Source organism: Oryctolagus cuniculus, chromosome 13, assembly GCF_964237555.1.
Source record: "Oryctolagus cuniculus chromosome 13, mOryCun1.1, whole genome shotgun sequence".
NCBI lineage: Eukaryota > Metazoa > Chordata > Mammalia > Lagomorpha > Leporidae > Oryctolagus > Oryctolagus cuniculus.
In genome coordinates, this window is record NC_091444.1 from 71,172,531 (window position 1) to 71,192,756 (window position 20,226).

At 51.4% G+C, this 20,226-nt stretch overlaps 1 protein-coding gene across 1 annotated transcript in view; it reads right to left on the reverse strand.

The window, feature by feature from the left end:
• Positions 1-2,889: 2,889 nt before the first annotated feature.
• The window catches only part of PROSER2 (proline and serine rich 2), a 49,423-nt gene continuing 32,086 nt past the window's right edge, over positions 2,890-20,226 (reverse strand). Inside the window, exons 3-4 of the mRNA XM_002717494.5 lie at positions 8,079-8,331; positions 2,890-6,377 (exon numbers count right to left, since the gene is read on the reverse strand). Coding sequence (XP_002717540.2) covers positions 5,410-6,377; positions 8,079-8,331 — 1,221 coding nt within the window. The 3' untranslated portion in view covers positions 2,890-5,409. The remainder of the gene's footprint in view (positions 6,378-8,078; positions 8,332-20,226) is intronic.

Genomic DNA, 20,226 nt, shown 5'->3' on the forward strand with positions numbered 1-20,226 from the left:
CCCTTGGCAGCCCTGCTGCAGACTCAAATACTCCGAGGTTAAAGTTTATGGAGTGTACGACCTGTTTATCAATGACTCAGTTCCATTAGCCCAGCTTCCAAATGTGGATTCTTGCCTGCGACCAGGGTGGAACGGCCACGGCAGGGAGGCCGGGAGGGGAGTCCCGTGGCCTGGACCCAGGACTAGGTGTCCTCCTCTGGGGTCTTGCCTTCCTCCTGTGCCACGCGCAAGGAGCTCCAGCACCCAGAGAGAGGCCCCGCGGGAGTGGGTCTCACTTCCAAGTGCTCTGAGCCTCAGGAGTGAGGGGCAGCAGGGAAATAGCTCCCAGGATTCTGGGGCAGGCTCCGGACTCAGGAGCGAAACTCAGCCAGCGAAGTCGCCCCCAGCTTTGTTCTAGATCCTGTCACGCCCCAAGGCAGAAGGGGGGTGGTGGGGGGACCCAGGGGCCTGCGGGCAGTTCGGCAGGCACACAGCACTGTGGGGCGGCCACAGCCCACTCCCACTCCTCGGGGCTCTCCCCCTCCACTCCTCCAACCCTGGCTGGGAAAATACAGGGCTGCTGAGGTCATTCCCAGAAGTCACCACGTTCCCCTTCTTAGGGAGCACTGGCTGGGATGAGAAGCAAGCTCCAGCCCCCCACACGGACAGCGTGGCTTAAGTCTTAGGAATTCGGACTGCGTAGGGCTGCATTTGTTTTTGTTGTTTTTGAGATTTGTTTATTTATTTCGAAGTCAGAGTTACAGAGAGGGAGAGGGAGATGCCCTCCATTGGCTGGTTCACTCCCTGGATGGCCACAACGGCCAGAGCTGGGCCTAGGCCGAAGCCAGGAGCCAGGAGCTTCATCCTGGTCCCCCACGGGGGTGGCCCCACGGAGGTGGCAGAGGCTCAAACACTTGGGCCATGCTCCGCTGCTTTTCCCAGATCGGAAATGGAGCAGCTGGGACTGGAACCAGCAGTCATTCGGGGTTTCCGTGTTGCAGGTGGAGGCTTTACCCGCTGTACCACAGCGCCGGCCCCTGTATTTGTTGTAAACAAGGACACCAAAGGCTGACCCTTCTGTGCTACCAAGAGTGGGATGGGAGGTGCCCTTAGGTCTCTGGGACACCCCCCCCCACTCCCCCCCCCCCCCCCCCCCCCCGCCTCCCCACCACAGGGCTCCTCTGCTTAAGAAGGCAGCCATGCTGGTGGTGAGGACAAGCCGGAGCGGCGTAGGAGCAGAGCCGGGGGCTGGACGGGAGTCGCAGCCACGCCTCCACTTTAAGGCCGGCGACCAGGAGCCTGTTTCCTGCAGCCTGGTCCTCCCGTGCACAGGTATTTGGAAAGCAGGGCTTGTCCAACTAGCAGATCAGACAAGGATATGGGAACTTGTTCCCATACTTTAAAGCAGGAAAAAAAAAAAAAAAGGCTTGTTGTGAAGAGAAGAAACAAAACCTGTTTGGCAACTTGTCCTTGCAATGAAAACAGGAACCTCTCACTGGTGAACCTCACGGGTGAACCTTCCCTGAACTCCTGCCCTTCCCCCTCCAGTCCGGCAGCCCTGGCTGGGGCCCCCCCAACACACACACCGACAGAGGACAAGAGACAGAAAACAAGGGCAGCGCTCACTCAGACAGCACCTTTCTTTGCAGTTTGGAGCAAAAGCAGTTGATAGGTTGTGCCACGTCGCAGCCATAAAATGCACTCCAGCAGCCATGAGCACACCAGCACAGCAGCTGCAAAGATTCTGAGGCACACACTGTCACGTTTCTCTTCTTCCTCTTTCCCCCTCCTTTAATGAGCACTCAAGGGCTGACTCCTGGGGTGACCTGTATAGAGAACACGGCCACCAAATCCTCTGCAGGTCACAACCTGGAGAGCCAGATTGGAAAAGCAGTTATTTGAAAAGAATGTATCTTGTGTGTGTGTGCGGGTGTGTATGTATTTAGGATCTGTTATGTCATTTATTTGAAAGGCAGAGCAACAGAAAAGGGGAGAGAGATCTTCCATCCGCTGGTCCATCCCACAAATGGCTGCAGCAGATGGGGCTGGGCCAGGCCAAAACCAGGAGGCAGGAACTCCATCCTGGTCTCCCCCGTGAGTGGCAGGGACTCAAGCACTTGGACCATCATCTGCTGCCTCCAGGAGCATCAGCAGGGAGCGGGTCCAAGGAGAGTGGCTGAGACTGCAGCCAGCACTCTGATGCTGGCGTGCTAAGCTGCAGCTTGACCCCCTGCACAATCCTGGTCCCTAGGAATTTTTTTTTTTTTTTAATAAAAGGTCGATCTGAAGAGTTACACAGGTCCCCTGAGATCTTCATAAAGCTGGTTTCAAATGGGGATCCGACTGCGGGAACTGCCCACCAGGAATTCCGCGCCATTCATCTTGTACTGTTAAGACAGCAGCTGGTGTAGCCCCATGAGACAGGAAGGCAGCTCCGGCCTTGGGCCCTGGCCTTTGCATCTCCTTCGAAAGCTCAGGTCATGGGGCAGGGGCAGAGGCAGAGGCACCGGCGGACACTGTGAATGGCATTGCCCTCAGAACTCCGACAGCTCCTGTCCCTGCAACGGGGACTTTCCTATGCCTGTCTCCTCAACCAGCAGGTGGGCTCAGGCAGGCAGGCGGAGAGCAAAGATCCACACTGCTGCCGACTTGGTGAAGATATGTATGCACGCTGGGAAGCAAATATCAAGGAGTGAGGAGGAAGAAGGACTGGAGCAAACGTTGTTACCCCCTGGGCCTGCAAAGTGACCACCTGCAGACTGAGGTTTGGCCACTTGTGCACCCCTTCCAAAGAGCGAAGGAGAATTTTCTTTCCTGGTTTTCAAGTATTAAGACAGTTTCATGAAAGTAAAGACTGGCTCATAAACATTGCTTGAAACAAACAAAAAATAAAACTCTAGACTCTTAGAGTTCATCATTCCTCTTCTTTTTATTAATTTCATTTTAATTGAAAGGTAGAGACACAGATGGAGAAAGAGCTCCCATCTGCTGGTTCACTCCCCACACGCTAGCAACGACCAGGGCTGGGCCACGCCAAAGCCAGGAGCCAGGAACTCAGTGCAGGTCTCCCACAGCGAGAGGCCGGGACCAGGCACCGCAGCCATCACCCGCTGCCTCCCAGGGTGTGCCACAGCAGGCTGTTCTTCCTTTCACCATGATTTTGCTTTGAAATGGAGGCCTTCGAGCACAGCCCATCACACAGTGGTGACAAGGGCACGCCAGGCTTCGTGTTAGCCTGACACGGACTTGTGCCGAGGGCAGGAGCAGCTGTGGTTTGAACCTTGCACACATCATCCGGCTTTCATCACCAGGGCGTGCGTGCACCATGAGAAGTGACCAGAATAACAGCAGAATTAGGAATAAATTAGACAGGAGGAAATTATGAATAAATAAAGTGAAGGCTGTAACCACCAAAAAGAAAGTAATTGAGAATATAGTATATAATGTAAAAATAAAGTTGCTCATACTTAGAGTAAAACTCTAAACTTATTTCTCAAATACATCACTTTGAGAGCAAATACATTAACACAGAGTTGAGTGCACCCTGCTCACAATGAATCACAAGGTCAGGTCTGCCCACAGGGCACTGCAGACATGAGCCGTAGCGAGCCCCTCCACTATTACACACGCTGGGTGCCATTCACTCTGCAGAAAGGACACGGGCCTTCAAGAACACTTTCAACAAGTTCAACAAAAACAGGAGGAAACTAAACCTAACTAACCCTGGTTAAAAGCTGTATGATCAAAGCACCTATTTACAATCAGGATCCTGGGGAATCTGTGAGATTACGTCAGGAGAACAAGAGTTGGGTGCGACCCCTTCCTTCCTGTAGTTCCAAGGAAGACAGGACAATCCTCTGTCTTCCGTAACTGACACGACCCACTGGACACTAGGACAAATGCCCTTCAGGCACATGCAGAAGTCTGAATTTCAGTAACACTCAACAGGATGGAGCCGGGCTCTGTCCCCGCTGGCTGTGACACACACACGCAGGGCGTGGCTTCTGGGCAGCCCTGCCCTGGCTATTTTTGGAGGATCACACGGGTGGCCCAGCCCAGCGTGGAGGGCTCAGCCTGCGAGTTGTCCAGGTCTCTGCACGCTGTGCAGCCTGGTTCACTGCCTGCCTCTTCTAAGGTAGTCCTGAGATTTCGCTCACGGAACAGAACCAGCGGGGCCCTTTAAGAGTCTGCTTCTGGCTCTCAGCCTCTGCTGAGGCCCGCCTGGCCTATCAGGTGTACCAGTTGCTGTCTCTTTACTTTTGCGATAAAACTTTGCTGGAATTGCAACCACGATGATGACAACAACAGATCTCTGTCCTTCAGCTCACTGGCTGCCCCGGAACATGCAAAACTAACACTAGGTGATGAAGGGGAGGAATCTTTAAATGTTCTTCACTGAATAGGGAGCTTCTTCTCACGTGGAAGCAGGGCACCTGACTTTAACTGGGAACAGGGGCACACAGCGTGGAGTGAACTCACTCTGGAGTCCCCAAAATACCGTGGCGCTGTATCCTCCCGAGACGTCCAGATTAGGAAGCTGACACCATCACGACGCTGAGGCGCCTGTGTCCATCAGAACAGCAAGTGCGCACATCCTACGGTGACTTCACAGGGTCCTCACACGCTTCTATTCGTGTAACTGGGAATATGCATACACACCCAAATATGTGTATGTATATGCTAACACGTATGTATCTACAACATAGGTTATGTACACAGAGACACACAACACAGATACATGTTTATGTCTGAGTAACGCAGACCGTGTAGTCCAATGAGACTGGCTCTCTCAAAATCATCACCTTTTCCAGACTCAACCTGTTGCACCCTCACAATCCAAAACTGTAGTTGACCATAACCCAAAGGTCTCATTTTATTTCCAGTGAAAACCCTGGGGAAGCTAAGTTATATCAAGAAATGAGAGCACAGCTAGAGCCGAAGTACCACCTTTCACCCTTCAGAAACAGAGGGAGAAAGCACCCTAAGCATTTTTAATTCTCTAGGGAAGTGCGTGTGTGTGTGTGTGGGGGGGGGTCCTGAGAAGAGCTCTGACCTGGCTTCCACGTCCTCTGCCTGTGCCAGTGTCACAAGTCACATGTGCCCCCTCCCCAGCTCGCAAAGCACATGGCATCTGGAAACCCTGGGAGCTGATCCCCGGAGGTCCTGGGAGACCTGGGCCCAGGGTCTGCCCTGTACAGAAGCGGTGGGACGGCAGTGGGGAGTGGGCAGTGCTCGGCTCTTCCCCTGCCCCACCCCCAGCCCGCGGCCTCTGTCCCAGACTCTCTGCAGGGCAGGCGCAGCAGGAGCCACAGCTGCTCTTTAGGCCGGGAGCTCCTGGCTCTGCAGGATGGAACAAACCCAGCGGGGGAGGGGAACACGGTCCGCTCTGGCCACTCCGCAGGCCACGGCTGGCGAGCCGGCCGGTCTCTGTCACAAGTTCTCTTTCAGGAGCCCGAGCTTCCTCAGGGCCTCCCGGCGAGCCTCCTCGGTGGAGCCTCGGCCAGAGAACTGCACGGTGATGCCCTGGGGTCTGAAGCCGGCCGCCCTCGGGAGAGAGCCCGTTCGCCTCCTGGGCGGCGGCCCACCGTCGCAGCAGCTCTTGCTGGCGCTCTGGCGTGCCAGTTTACCGGGAAGAGCTGGGTCCGGACGGATGGTGACCGTCTTGCCGGTGGACACGAAGGGGCTGGGCTCGCTCTGCAGGACGTCGTGGATGCTCTGGAAGCCGTTGGCCAGCGCCGGGCACCGCTCGGTCTGCACACCTCGGGAGTGCTGGCGGCTGGCCTGTGCTGCCTGTGGGCCACCCCCGCTCTGCTCCTGGGTCGCCTGACCCGGAGGGGGGCCTCTCCTCTGCTCGAGGTCATTCTTGGGGGCCGCATCCTCCCTGCCGGCCGCTGCGGTGAGGAAGGAGACGCCGTTGATGTTGGCCAGGACCTGCGCTCTGCGCTCCTGCACGTTGACGGCAGCCTTGGAGATGGTCTTGTTGAATTCCTTCCCCGCACTGTTGGTCACGCTGATGTTGCTGGGGAAGCGGTGCACCTTGGGTGCAGGCTGCGCGGGGTGTCTGTGCCACGGCGAGGGCTCCCCGGGCGTCCTCCCTTCTCCGGGCCTGCCCTCCTTCAAAGGGGACGTGGGCGACAGCGCCTCGCCTCCTACCAACTTCTCGGAAATCCTCTGGGCGAGGACCAGAGGAGTGGGGATGGAGCGGGACAGTTTGGGGTGCTCTGCTGGAGGAGGGGAGAGCGGCTCTTTCCTGGGGGGGCCCGGGGCCAAGGTGCTGGGTGGGGAAGCTGGCGGAGGAAGGGCGCCCAGCTCTGTGGGGTCCGGCGGCTGGGCACTCTCGGCCTCTGGTTTCTCGCACTCAAGGATGGGCGCGTCTTCCTTCCCGACAGGTGCAGCCCCTGGAAGGCAGGGAGATGCCACATAAGCTCCCACTTGATGTTACAGTCACCACACATTTCTTCCTCCCTGGATTTAAGGGAGTCTCACAGCGACACAATGCCAACTTCCAGGGTGCCCCGGGAGCCGGTGCCCTGGACACTACAGTGAAAGAGAAGGAGTGACCAGTTCTTAGGACCGTGCACTGAGAATGACCAGATCGGTGACGGCCAGAGGCCTGCAGGTCTGAAGCTGCAGGCAGCACCTAGCAAGCACCCGGGGAAAGGGCAGCTGAGCCGAGGGGCGTGGGCAGGAGGCAGAGACTGCCCGCAAAGGTGACCCCAGGCAGTGCAGGTCCTTCCACGCGACACGGCAAGGCCTCTCGGCAGCCCCAGGTGGGATCCCTGTCCTCACTCTGTTCTCACCATTTCCTCACGCAGTGCCTGCCACCCAGGAGGCACTCAGCACCGCTCTGACAACGCCATCTTAAGGGAATCGGCGGGCGCGGGCGGCCTGTTTCCCCTTGGTGTGATGACGTGAACGGACACTTCATAAGGCTCAGCTGGCTCAAATCACTTTGAGGAGCTACACTTCACAGCGGAAGTGTAATAAAAATGCCAAATTCACCCTGCGCTTTGAAGAGATGCCTGGAGCCCAAGCTCCATCCTTAGAACGGAAACCATAACCATAACCATACCTCTGTTCCTCTGTGACATTCCGAGTGATGCACAGCCTTGCTTCCACGCACACGTGCACACACACACACACACACACACGTGCAGGCACTTGCGGAGGCTCATGAGGCATGGCGGGATTTTATAGAGACCAGAACAAGTGTTCCCTCCAAGTCATTCCTCATCCTTCCCAATCCCACCTCCTTGCCCTCTTCTGTTTCCGAATAACCTTTTGAATCAGGGAGAAAACAGACTGCAGAGACGTCTCTGTGTCCCTGTCCCTCCAAGTCCTCCACAGGACGCCCTGGACCAAAGCACAGCTCTCTATGGAGCCACTCGGAGTGAAGCGGAAGGGACAAAGCAGGTACTGAGGTCAACGCTCTCATCTGGGGAGTCAAGCTGTACAAGCGGGTCAAGGCTGGCACCCGAATACCAGGTCTCCTGTGTGTTCTTTGTAAAATGCAATTGTTATCTGGAAGCCATTTCCAATTGCCTCCCTCCCCCCTTCCCTCCCTATCTATCCATCCATTCAGTTTTTCTTCTATCCATCCATTCTATTTTTTCTACTTACATAGTCAGTTAGTCTCATTTCTTTATTCTAGTCCTTTTGGGGTTTCTCTTCGTTAGACAATCACACTACTAAGAGGATGCTAATCCCCTCTAAACATCTGTTTTAATTTGAAAGACACAGAGAGAGATGCATCCCGTCTGTAATTTCATTCCTCAAATGCTCACTACAGCCAGGGCTAGACCAGGCCACAGTCAGGAGCCTGGAACTCCACCTAGGTTTCCCATGTGGCTGGCACAGACCCAAGTCCTTGAGCTAGCCCCTGCTGCCTCCGCGGGTGTGTGTTAGCAAGAAGCTGGAACTGGGAGCAGAGTCAGAACTTGGACCCAGGCACTGTGGTACTGGCTGCAGGAGTCCCAAGTGGCATTTTAACCACAAGGCCAAATGCCCGCCCTCTCCCCGGTAAAAATCGCAGAAACCTCAAGTGCATCCGCAGCGGCAGGAGCACACACAGAACGCGCCTCTGGGTGGGGACCCCTCACCTGCTGGCTGGGTCACGGCCGCAGGGCGCTCCGCTTCCCCAGCCGAAGGTCCTGGCTGCACCAGATCGATGACATCTTCAGGCTCAGAGTGACTGGAAGCGCTCTCCTCCAGGGACTGTGGGGAGTGGCAGTGGATCCCGCTGTCACACTGGACCGGCTCCTCAAAGTCATCTTCCAAGGAATCCAGAGTCTCCTCAAAAAACAGGATGACATCCTTTTCCTCGTGTGTGAGGTACCTGAGGCTCTCGTCATCCTGTAAGTCAGGTGCGGGGTAGGGGCGGGAGAAAGAACACAAACGGGTTTCGTTGAAGAGAAAAAGCCACGGTAAAGCAGGCGTCAGTACACAGCCGTGGGAGGGATGCACCGCAGCCTCAAGGATCCCTGCCACTGGAATCGCCCCAGACAGACCCTGCCTCTGTGTTCCTCACCATTTTATCTGCATAAAAAAAGAAAAAAGCTACCATCAGGGTGGGTGTTCGGCCTAGCGCTGACATGCCGGTTAAGGCACCCACGCCGCTTGTCAGAGTGCTGGGTTCAATCCCCAGTTCTGGTTCCTAACGCCAGCTTCCTGCTAAAGTGGACCCTCGGAGGCAGTGGTGATGGCTTGAGTAATTGGGTTCCTGCCACCCTTCTGGGAGACGTGGACTGAGTTCCTGGCTCCTGGCCTCGGTCATGTCTGGGGTCATTGAGGGCTTTAGTTCCAGCACCTATTACTGGCGCTAGCTTTGTGGTTCCCACTGAGTAATCCCCCAAGCTGTCTGTGGGAAGGCTGTTGTAACTTAGTGCTGCCCACATCGTGTTTTTCCATAGCCAGGGGGAAACCTCTGGCCAAAGATAGTGAGTTGGACTCATATTTATCTCCTCTCCTTCTAGCAACTCCACTACAGCAATATTGGGATTGATTTATTTATTTGACAAGCTGAGTGACACAGAGAGGGGACACACACAGAAGAGAGAGAGAATCTTCCATGCCCTGGTTCACTCCCCAAATGGCTGCAATGGCCTGGCTGGGCCAAGCTGAAGCCTGGAGCCAGGAGCTCCATCCCTGTCTCCCGTGTGGGTGGCAGGGCAGAAGCACTTACATCCTCCTCTGCTGCCTTCCCAGGCACATCAGCAGGGGGCTGCACTGAGAGTGGAGCAGCCAGGACTCCAACAGGCACTCCCATAGGGCATGCCAGCATCCCAAGTGGTGGCTTAACCTGCTGTGCCACACACTGGCCCTTATTTCTTACTTTTAAAAAAGACATAAAGCAGGGCTGGCGCTGTGGCATAGTAGGTTAAGCCTCCATGGCCGGCGCCACGGCTCACTAGGCTAATCCTCCGCCTTGCGGCGCCGGCACACCGGGTTCTAGTCCCGGTCGGGGCGCCAGATTCTGTCCCGGTTGCCCCTCTTCCAGGCCAGCTCTCTGCTGTGGCCAGGGAGTGCAGTGGAGGATGGCCCAAGTACTTGGGCCCTGTACCCCATGGGAGATCAGGAAAAGCACCTGGCGCCTGCCATCGGATCAGTGCGGTGCGCCGGCCGCAGCACGCTGGCCATGGCGGCCATTGGAGGGTGAACCAACGGCAAAAGGAAGACCTTTCTCTCTGTCTCTTTCTCTCAGTGTCCACTCTGCCAGAAAGAAAGAAAGAAAGAAAGAAAGAAAGAAAGAAAGGAAGAAAGGAAGAAAGGAAGAAAGGAAGAAAGGAAGAAAGGAAGAAAGGAAGAAAGGAAGAAAGGAAGAAAGGAAGAAAGGAAGAAAGGAAGAAAGGAAGAAAGGAAGAAAGAAAGAAAGAAAGAAAGAAAGAGAAAGGAAGGAAGGAAGGAAGGAAGGAAGGAAAGAAAGAAAAGAAAGAAAGAAAGAAAAGTAGGTTAAGCCTCCGGCTGTGGCACCGGCATCCCGTATGGGTGCCAGTTCAAATCCCAGCTGCTCCTCGTCCAATCCAGCAGAAAAGCAACAGAAGATGGCCCAAGTGCTTGCACCCCTGCATCCACATGGGAAACCCAGAAGCAGCTTCTGGCTCCTGGCTTCGGATCCACCCAGCTCCAGCTATCGCAGCCATTTGGGAGTGAACCAGAGGATGGAAGACCTTTCCCTCTGCCTCTCAAATAAATAAATCTTTTTTAAAAAGAGGTATAAATCATAAAGACAGAAACAACAGGGAAAGAGATGACAGCAACAAAATTAGGGAAGTTGGAGGGTGAAAAACCAGGTGGTGATGGACTAAGATGGCCCCAGGCGGCTAACTTTTACATCAGCAGCTGGGGAGAGCCAATGACCAGCCAGCAAGTGCCCAAAGCTCAGGCACTGGTGGTGCTGAGTCCTGCAACTGTAGTGAGGGAGGGTGGTGCCGAGAGGAGCAGGGCTGGGTGAACACGTCCTTCAGAAGTAATCAGATCAGTTCTGTATATTAAGATAATCGAAAATGAATCTTGATGTGAATGGAAGGGGAGAGGGAGTGGGAAAGGGGAGGGTTGTTGGTGGGAGGGACGGTATGGGGGGGGAAGCCATTGTAACCCATGAGTCGTACTTTGGAAATTTATATTCATTAAATAAAAGATAAAAAAAAAAAAAAAAAAAAAAAAAAAAAAAAAAAAAAAAAAAAAGAAGTAATCAGATCAGAAAGCCAGGTGCTGACTATTAAGGAAGGTAAAAGACAAACTTTGAAGTGGGGGCCACAGAGCAGAACTGAAGAAGGGGAGGAACCACGCTGAAAGCAAGGCAATGAATGAAGCCAACTGACACCCTCTGGACAGAAGGTTTAAGGGTCTTCCTTGGGGAAGCCAAACATTCTGAGCCAGAAAGGGCTGACAGCCAGGGTCCCCAGTGAAGCAGTCAGCAAGGCCCTCCCAGGGGAAGAGCACAGGCAGGAGAGGCCAGGGCGGGACTTCCCATCAGTTTCTTAGTGCTCCACTCTTGGGAAACGTGTAACATGGAAGGTGCACCAAAACAAAAAAAGCAGCCTGTGGGAAACGAGCTATGCAAGGCTGAAATGTCACAAAAGGGCATCACTGATGTCCTCGGAGAGACGGGAGGAGATACTGAATCCATAAACAACACGATGCTATTTTTTTTTTTAAAAAAGAAAGGCTCTTAAAACAGTAGGAAAACAGAAAAAAAAATAAAGATAACCAAAACAAGATAAAGTTGAGAAAGTAGAAAAGTACAACAAATATTTTTTTTGAAGGTGGGGATGGGTGTTTGGCTCAGTGGTTCAGACCCGGTTAAGCGCACGCCACACCAAAGTGCCTGGATTTGGTGCCTGCCTGCAGCTCCTGGCTCCAGCCTCCTGCTGCTGCAGCTCTGGAAGGCAGTGGCAATAGCTCAGGTCACTGGGTTGCTGTCACCCAAGTCAGAGACCTACATTGTGTTCCTGGCTCCCGGGCATTTGGAGAGTGAACCAGTATACAGAAGTGTACTTGATCTCTCCTTTCTCTTTCTCAACTATATATTTTTTTAAAAAGTAGAAAGCTGAATAATAAGAAAAAATAAAACATAAGATAAGTCTGGGAAGGCCAACATCTGAATAGCGTTCCAGAAAGAATCACAGAAAACAGCGAGGTAGAAATGATCAAAATATAGAAAATAATTTAAGAAAATGTCCCTAAATAGAAGCACACGTTTCCAACTGAAAGGGGTCATCAGCAAACAACCTAATGAATAAAACTAAAATACCACTGTATGTCTGAAATAATCTCAACATAAAAGGTTAAACAACAAACAAAACAAACTAAAGATCAGGCATCAGAACAGCAACAGACTTCTTGCCAGCAACACTGGAAGTCAGAAGACAATGGAGTAATTCCTATGACAGCTGGAATAAACTCTAAACTAGAATTCTATGTGCAACTAATAATTAATTAAGATTATGGTAAAATAAAAGATAGTTTTAAGACCTGCAAAATCTAAAAAGCTTAGCTCGTATGTCTACCTTACTCAGGAAGCTACTGTGAGGTAATGGGGTGTGATTTTTTCCCTCCACAAAGCAGTAAGCTAAGATGACAGAGGAGCCAGGAAATAGGAGAGTTCACACAAGATGCAGGAATTTCAGGAGAATGGTGACATCACCAGGATGCCAACTGTGGGGTCAGTGGCCAGTCTAGTTCACAATAAGCCACAGGGCTACAAAGAAAAAACAAGCAAAGGTGATCAAAACAGTTATTAATCACAGCAAAGCTAATGATGTGAAAGCATTTATCATCTATCTTCAGACACAAATACACACATACTCTCTCTCTCTCTCTCACACACACACAAAGGTATATTTTTTCTTTTTATGCTAATATTTATAATAGCAAGAAAACAAATAAGCAAGCAAAACAAGAAAGAACCTACCATGTCCAATGGTAAGGGCACAACTAAACAAATCAGACTATATTCGCAGATGAAATAAAAAGCTAATTTTAATGGCAGGATTTTTTTAAGTAATTTATTTTAGAGTTGGACACACACACACACATACACACACAGTGAAAGAGTGAGAGCAAGAATCTTTCATCCACTGGTTCCCTCTCCAGCTGGCTGCAATGGCCAAGTCTGGCCCAGCTAAAGCCAGGAGCCTGGAGCTTCATCTAGATCTCTCATGTGGGTGGCAGGGGTCCAAACACTCAGGCCATCTTCCACTGTTTTTTTCCTACACCACTAGCAGGGAGCTGGATCAGAAGTGGAGTGGCCAGGACATGAGCTGGTGCCCATATGGGATGCCAGTATCGCAGGCAGTGGCTTTACCCACTGTGCCACAACACTGGCCCCCAGTAGTGTTTTCTGAAGAAAACCACTATGCCATAACGTTTGCTATCAGCTTGCTCCTGAAGAAATGAAGACTTGGGAGAGAACTACAGCCTGGGTTAAGTAAGCAGATACAAGAGAACACGACAAGGGACAATGAACAATATGCACTTGTTGGATACAGACTTATATACGATTTCTGAGTTGTAACGTATCCACACTGGTGGCTACAGCCAAACCGTTTTCTGAGGTGGTTGTACTGATTTACACTGCCTCCCAGCAGGACTGGCACCTCTAACATGCCTGCACCATAGCTATGGAGCAGTATCTTGTGGGGCTTTCCATTTCATTGATTTGATTTCTTCATTTCATGAGGACTAACGGTGTTGGGCACTTTTTGCCTAATATTGAACTGGCCATCTGGAGATCCTCTTACAAAGCACCTGTCTGAGTTTTCTACATTTTTTTTTTCAAATTGTCTTAGAAAATTTTTTTTTAGTTCTTTCTGTATTCTAGATACAAATCTTTTGTTGGATATTTATTGCCGCTATCTTTTATTGCTCAGTGGTTTGCCTGTCTCTGTTAATGGGAGCCTTTTGATAGCTAAAACTTAATTAGTCATAGTTAATCTATCAGTTTTTTTCCTTTCAGTAAGAACTTCTTTTGTTCTATTTAAGAAATTGCTACCTGAGTGTCATGAAAATATTCACTTATGTTTTATTCTAGAAGCATAATTTCTTTTCACCTTCCATATTTACTGCTACAATTGATGTGGAATGAATTTTTGTGTATGGCGTGAGGTCATGATTCATTGCGTTACAAACTGATACTAAATTATTTCAGCCCCACTCTCTAAAACGACCATCTTTTCTCAACTGCAGGTCTCCTTTGTTGTAAATCAAATGACAGCACAAGTGTTGATCTCTTTCTGGATTTGTTCTTCTGTTTGGTTTGTTTACTTTCTCTTTCTATACTGATAAAATACTGCTTTAATTATTCTATCTTAGAAGTCTAGATGTCTGGTGGTGAAAAGTCCTCCAGCTTTGCTGGTTTTCTTTAAGTCTCTGCTAGCTTTTCTTGGCTTTTTTCATTTCTATACAAATTTCAGTATCAGTCTGTCAGTTTCCATTCACCCAGAAATACATGCATCCCCCTGCTGTGTGTTTTTTTTTTTAAAGATTTTATTTTATTTATTTGAAAGTCAGTTACACACAGAGAGAAGGAGAGGCAGAGAGAGAGAGAGAGAGAGAGAGAGAGAGAGGTCTTCCATCTGCTGGTTCACTCCCTAATTGGCTGCGATGGCCAGAGCTGCACCGATCCGAAGCCAGGAACCAGGAGCTTCTTTTGGGCTCCCACACAGGTGCAGGGGCCCAGGGACTTGGGCCATCTTCTACTGCTTTCCCAGGCCATAGCAAAGAGCTGGATTGGAAGAGGAGCAGCTGGGACTTGAACCAGTGCCCATATGGGATACTGGCAGTGCAGGCAGCGGCTTTACCACTACACCACGGTGCCAGCCCCCCTGCTGTCATTTTAATGGGGATTGATAGAAGTTCTTCCAACTGAAAACTGATATTTTTATATGATTTTTTTAAAAATTCACATATATGGATGGTACAAGCCCTGTGGTTCTCATAGTAGGTCCCTGGACCAGCAGTAATGGCAGCAGCCTCTGAGCACCTGTTAGAAATACTTGGGGGCACCGGATTCTGTCCCGGTTGCCCCTCTTCCAGGCCAGCTCTCTGCTGTGGCCAGGGAGTGCAGTGGAGGATGGCCCAAGTGCTTGGCCCTGCACCCCATGGGAGACCAGGATAAGCACCTGGCTCCTGCCATCGGATCAGCGCGGTGCGCCGGCCGCAGCGCGCCGGCCGCGGCGGCCATTGGAGGGTGAACCAACGGCAAAAGGAAGACCTTTTTCTCTCTCTCTCACTGTCCACTCTGCCTGTCAAAAAAAAAAGAAAAGAAAAGAAAAGAAATACTTGGGGGCCAGCGCCGTGGCACAGAGGGTTAAGGCCCCAACCTGCAACACTGGCATCAAATTGGGCACCAGTTTGAGTCCTAGCTGCTCTACTTCTGATCCAGCTCTCTGCTATGGCGTGGGAATGCAGCAGAGGATGGCCCAAGTCCTTGGGCCCTGCACTCGCATGGGAGACCTGGAAGGAGCTCTTGCCTCCTGGCCTCGGATCAGCTCAGCTCTGGCTGTTGTGGTCATTTGGGGAGTGAACCAGCAGAGGGAAGACCTCTCTCTCTCTCTCTCTGGCTCTACTTCTCCCTGTAACACTTTCAAATAAATAAAAAATAAATCTTAAAAAAAATACTTGGGCTCCACCACAGACCTACTGGATCAGAGACCCCAAGGTATTGGGCCCGCCAGTTGGTGTTTATAATACCCTCTAGGTAATTCTGATGAGGCACTAAGGATTTAGCTGCACTGCTTCAGCTCTCTAATATCTCTCAACAGTATCTCAATGTCTTACAGCGTCTAGAGTTGAGATCTCTTTCTTTTTTGGCATGTGTTTTCTTAGGTATTTGTTATAGCTCTACCTACCTTTCAAATTGTACTTCCTGCTACTCCCCCCTTCAGATTCTATAACAGCGGTGGCCAACCTTTTTTGGTAAAGGGCCAGATATTAAGTATTTGGGGCTCTGAGGGTGCAACCATTCAACTCTGTAGCAATAAAGTCGCAGACAATATAAGTACATGAATGAGTCTAGCTTTAGTTACACTAAAACTGTATTTACAAAGCCAGGCAATGGCAGGGGGTACAGGTATGCAGATACGGTTCACAGGCTGTTGTTTGTGAACTGTTGCTCTGGAGTCAAATCATTTGATATTTTCTTTACCTGTTTTTTTTTTTGTCAGCAATGCCCATCTCTGCATGGCCACATGTTAATCGCCCTTCATGGCCCAATTTAAATATCACCACGCCTCGAACCTACTCCTCCAACACTGACTGAATCACATATTCAAATGCTTGAGTATTTACTAAGCACTGGCAGCGCAAACACAACAGGGTCAACAGTGTGCTTGCTTCCTTAGAGTTCAACTTCTCGGGAGGACTACAGATTAGAAAACCGGCAGGTACTCAGGAGTGGAAATTCTTGGACACGGTGACTGTGGGTGTGACAGAAACACGCAGCATGGGTATCTAGCTGCACTCTGGGGAAGGGAGGTGGAGTCAGGAACAGCTTCAGAGAGGAAACCGCGCATTAGTCAATAACCGGCAAGAGGGTGGGGAGACTTAACCAAAAAGGGACAAGACGCGGTCAGATGCAGACTCTGGGCAGACTGCATCAGCTCCAGCATGGAAAACGGGAAGCAATTCAGACTAGAGTTAAAGGTCCCCTAAGCAAGTGTAATGGTGATGGGAACAGATGGATTTGAGAGATATTTCAAAAGCAGAATCAGGAGGCCGGTGGTGCTATGGCGAAGTCTAATCCTCCACCTGTGGCACCAGCGGCTGCTCCACTTCCAGTCCAGCTGCCTGAGGATGGCCTGGGAAAGCAGTGGAGGATGGCTCAAGTGCTTGGGCCCCTGCACCCACCTCGGAGACCTGGAAGAAGCTCCTGGCTCCTGGCTTTGGAGCGGCCAGACTCTGGCTACTGAGGCCATTTGGGGAGTGAACCAACGGATGGAAGGTCTCTGTCTCTCCCTCTAACTCTGCTTCTCAAATAAATAAATAAATCTTTTTTTTTTTTTAAATATTTTTATTTATTTATTCAACAGGTAGAGTTACAGACAGAGAGACAGAGAGACAGAGAGAAAGGTCTTCCTTTCATTAGTTCACTCCCCAAATGGCCACCACAGCCGGCGCTGTGCAGATCTGAAGCCAGGAGCCAGGTGCTTCCTCCTGGTCTCCCATGCGAGTGCAGGGCCCAAGCACCTGGGCCATCCTCCACTGCCTTCCTGGGCCACAGCAGAGAGCTGGACTGGAAGAGGAGCAACCAGGACTAGAACCCGGTGCCCACATGGGATGCCGGCACTGCAGGCGGAGGATTAACCTAGTGAGCCACAGCACCGGCCCCAATCTTTTTTTTTTTTTTTTTTTTTTTTTTTGACAGGCAGAGTGGACAGTGAGAGAGAGAGAGACAGAGAGAAAGGTCTTCCTTTGCCGTTGGTTCACCCTCCAATGGCCGCTGCGGCCGGTGCACTGCGGCCGGCGCACTGCGCTGATCCGATGGCAGGAGCCAGGAGCCAGGTGCTTTTCCTGGTCTCCCATGGGGTGCAGGGCCCAAGCAGCTGGGCCATCCTCCACTGCACTCCCTGGCCACAGCAGAGAGCTGGCCTGGAAGAGGGGCAACCGGGACAGAATCCGGCGCCCCAACCGGGACTAGAACCCGGTGTGCCAGTGCCGCTAGGTGGAGGATTAGCCTAGTGAGCCACGGCACCGGCCCAATAAATCATTTTTTTTAAAGGAGAATCAGGGCAGGTGTTTTGATGCATAAGGTTAAGCTGCCTCTTCAGATGCCCATATCCCATATTGGAGGGCTGGTTCAAGTCCTGGCTACTCCGCTTTCCGATCTAACTTCCTATGAATCCTGGGGGGCAACGGATGATGGCTCAAGTGCTTGGACTCCTGACACCCTCATGGAAGACTCAGATGGAGTTTCAGGCTCTTGGCTTTGACCAGCCCTGGATGTTGTAAGCATTTGGGGAGTGAACCAGTGGTACAGTGGGTAAGCCACCACTTTGTAATGCTAGCATCTTGGTTCAGAGTGCCTGTTCAGAGAGCTCTGCTTCTGATCTAGCTTTCTGCTAATGCATCTGGGTGGGGGAGCAGTGGATCGTGGCCAAGGTGTTTGAGTCCCTGCCACCCACATAGGAGACTTGGATGGAGTTCTTGGCTCCTGGCTTTGGTCTGGCCCAGCATTAGCCATTGCAGCCATTTGTGGAGTGAACCAGTGGATGAAAGTGTGCTCTCTCTCTCGCTCTCTCTCTCTGTCTGTCTCTGTGTGTGTGTTTCTCTCTGTCACTCTGCCTTTCAAATGGATAAAGCTTCAAAAAAAGGGTGTCTATTTTTTTAAAAAGTTGACTCAGTTTTTTATGTGAAACTCCATTTTTTTCACTATAGCCACTCATCGCCCATGTTTGTCAGTACTCTACTCGACTAAGAGGAGAGATTCGATTCGTATTTGATCTATCTTTGAACTACCCAGGGTGTAAAGGATGCTTGGTACAAAGCAGGTAGATGCTGTATCTAAACATCAGTGGCCATCTCCTCCTATGTGTCTGACCCACTGGTGACCAGAACATGAAACAGAAACCCCAGTGACACCCTCTGTTTTGTGATTTTCAGTTTTACTTATTTAAGATTTATTTCTTATTTATTTGAGGGGCAGAGTTAGGGCAGCAGGGTGGTGGGGAGGGAGGTGAGTATCTTCTGTCTGCTGGTTCACTCCCCAAATAGCTCCAATGGCTGGGGTTGAGTCAGGCCAAAGCCAGAAGCCAGAAGTTTCTTCTGGGTCTCCCACGTGGGTGTAGTGGCCCAAGCACTTGGACCACCTTCCACTGCTTCCCCAGGCCATCGGAAGGGAGCTGGATATGAAGTGGAGCAGCTGGGACTCTAACTGGCGCCCATATGGGATGCTGGTGATGCAGGCAGAAGCTTAACCTGCTATACCATAACAAAGCCTGTTTTGTGACTTTTAGAGTATCCTGAAGATTGGTGGAGCCATTCAGGGTTACAGGGCATGGTGTGAAGCATTCCTGCCGTATCTTATTTTGTACACCTTAATTTTGCTGGATTATCCCCACCCCCCACCCCCCGCCACCTACTCAGCACGTGGTGCTCTTCCTGTCCCTCTGTGATGGTTTCATGTTTTCCTCCCGCTAGCCACACAGTTATTTAGCTCAGGATCCAACATTAAAACCTCACAAGTCTAAATTCTTTAGGGCTTTCCGCATAAGATAGATGCGTGTGGTAAAGAGAACCACTGTAGATACTGTTAGGCTGACCAAGCAGGTGATAACTGCAACCACTGAATGAAAACTCTAGGACAGTGCATCTGCCCCTTTCCCGCCTCTGCAGCCTTCCTCCTCCACTGCTTCTCCAGGGTTCGTCCCAGGGCTCGCAGACAATCTACTTTGGTTATGTCTAATCCTTTTCTCTGGCTAAAGAGACACAGACTGACACGAGCACGGGCCTAGAAGGGACTCTCAGCCTAAGACACATGCCAACTTCCCAAAGCCTAAGTTGGGACAAAGCAAGGAGGCACGGGAGAGCCCTCACGAAGCAGTCCCCATGTGAGATTTCGCCTGGCAAACAGGCTGGGAGGGCAGCCAGGACTGCTCTAGTCCTGCGTGTTGCTGACAGCTGCAGCACCACAGTCGGGTACGTTGGAGTTCACAGGAACGTGTGTCACGGGCATGAAATGACTTCCCTGAGCTCATAAAACTGCTTCGTGGAGGGGCCAAGACTAGAAGCACTAAGGCCACGCTTGCTTTCTGGTTGGTTCCATCGTTTCCCTTTCTGGTCATCTACTAGTAGGCGTCACCAGATCCCTGCCGGGGTACCTGCCCAGGCTGCATGCCTTATCCACACGTCCTTGGATGACGGTGTTAAGCAGAGCTCTTTCCTATCCCTGCTCACGCGTGGTCTGTACACAACACAGATCCACGGGCACCAAGCTGGCTGGGGAGTACATCCCCAGAGCCCGGGCTGCTCGGATTCTTGCATTTTCAGTCCCTCTGAATGCTGCAGCACGGGCTGGCTGACTGGATGTATCCTTCAGTGCTTTCTTTGGGATCAGCCTGGCCTTGAGTCCTGACCCCCAAAAGGCTGTGGCCAAGTCTGCTCCCCTGACACAAAACTGCCCTCCAAACAACCTGGACCGGAGGTACGGAAAACAAAGCAGAGGCAGAGAAGAACCTGAGGCCAAGGCAGGAGGGCAGCATACTGCAGGGCCAGAAAAGGGACACCCAGCCCTAGGCCAAGAGGGTGCCTGTCTACTCCTGTTGGGAAGAAACACTGGACACAGCTCTTGCACAGGGATGCTAAAGACAAAGACACATGGGCCAGCGCTGAGGCACAGTGTGCTAAGCCACCGCCTGCAATGCCGACATCCCATAGGAGCACCGGTTGGCATCCTGGATGCTCCACTTCCCACCCAGCAGAGGACGGCGAGACCTGGAGCCTACAGTGGTGCTCGCTGCGGGGCTGGTGGCATTTTTGGAAGCAGCATTTCCTGACTTAGTTGCTAGGAAATGGAGATGAGTACAAATGGCAGCTTTCCTGGGAAACAGGGATTGGAGAAAATCCAAATTTGGAAGCTAGAGAGATGTGGGGAGCAACCCGGACTAGACTGAGTTACTGGAATTAAGACTTATTCTATGCATCTGCTCTCCCACAATATGGCGCTGGGAGAGAAGTAAACAGCTTCCGCACAGCTGCCTCCAGTTCAACCAATTAACTGTAGGACTTGCTCCTGATTGGAGAGCAGCGTAC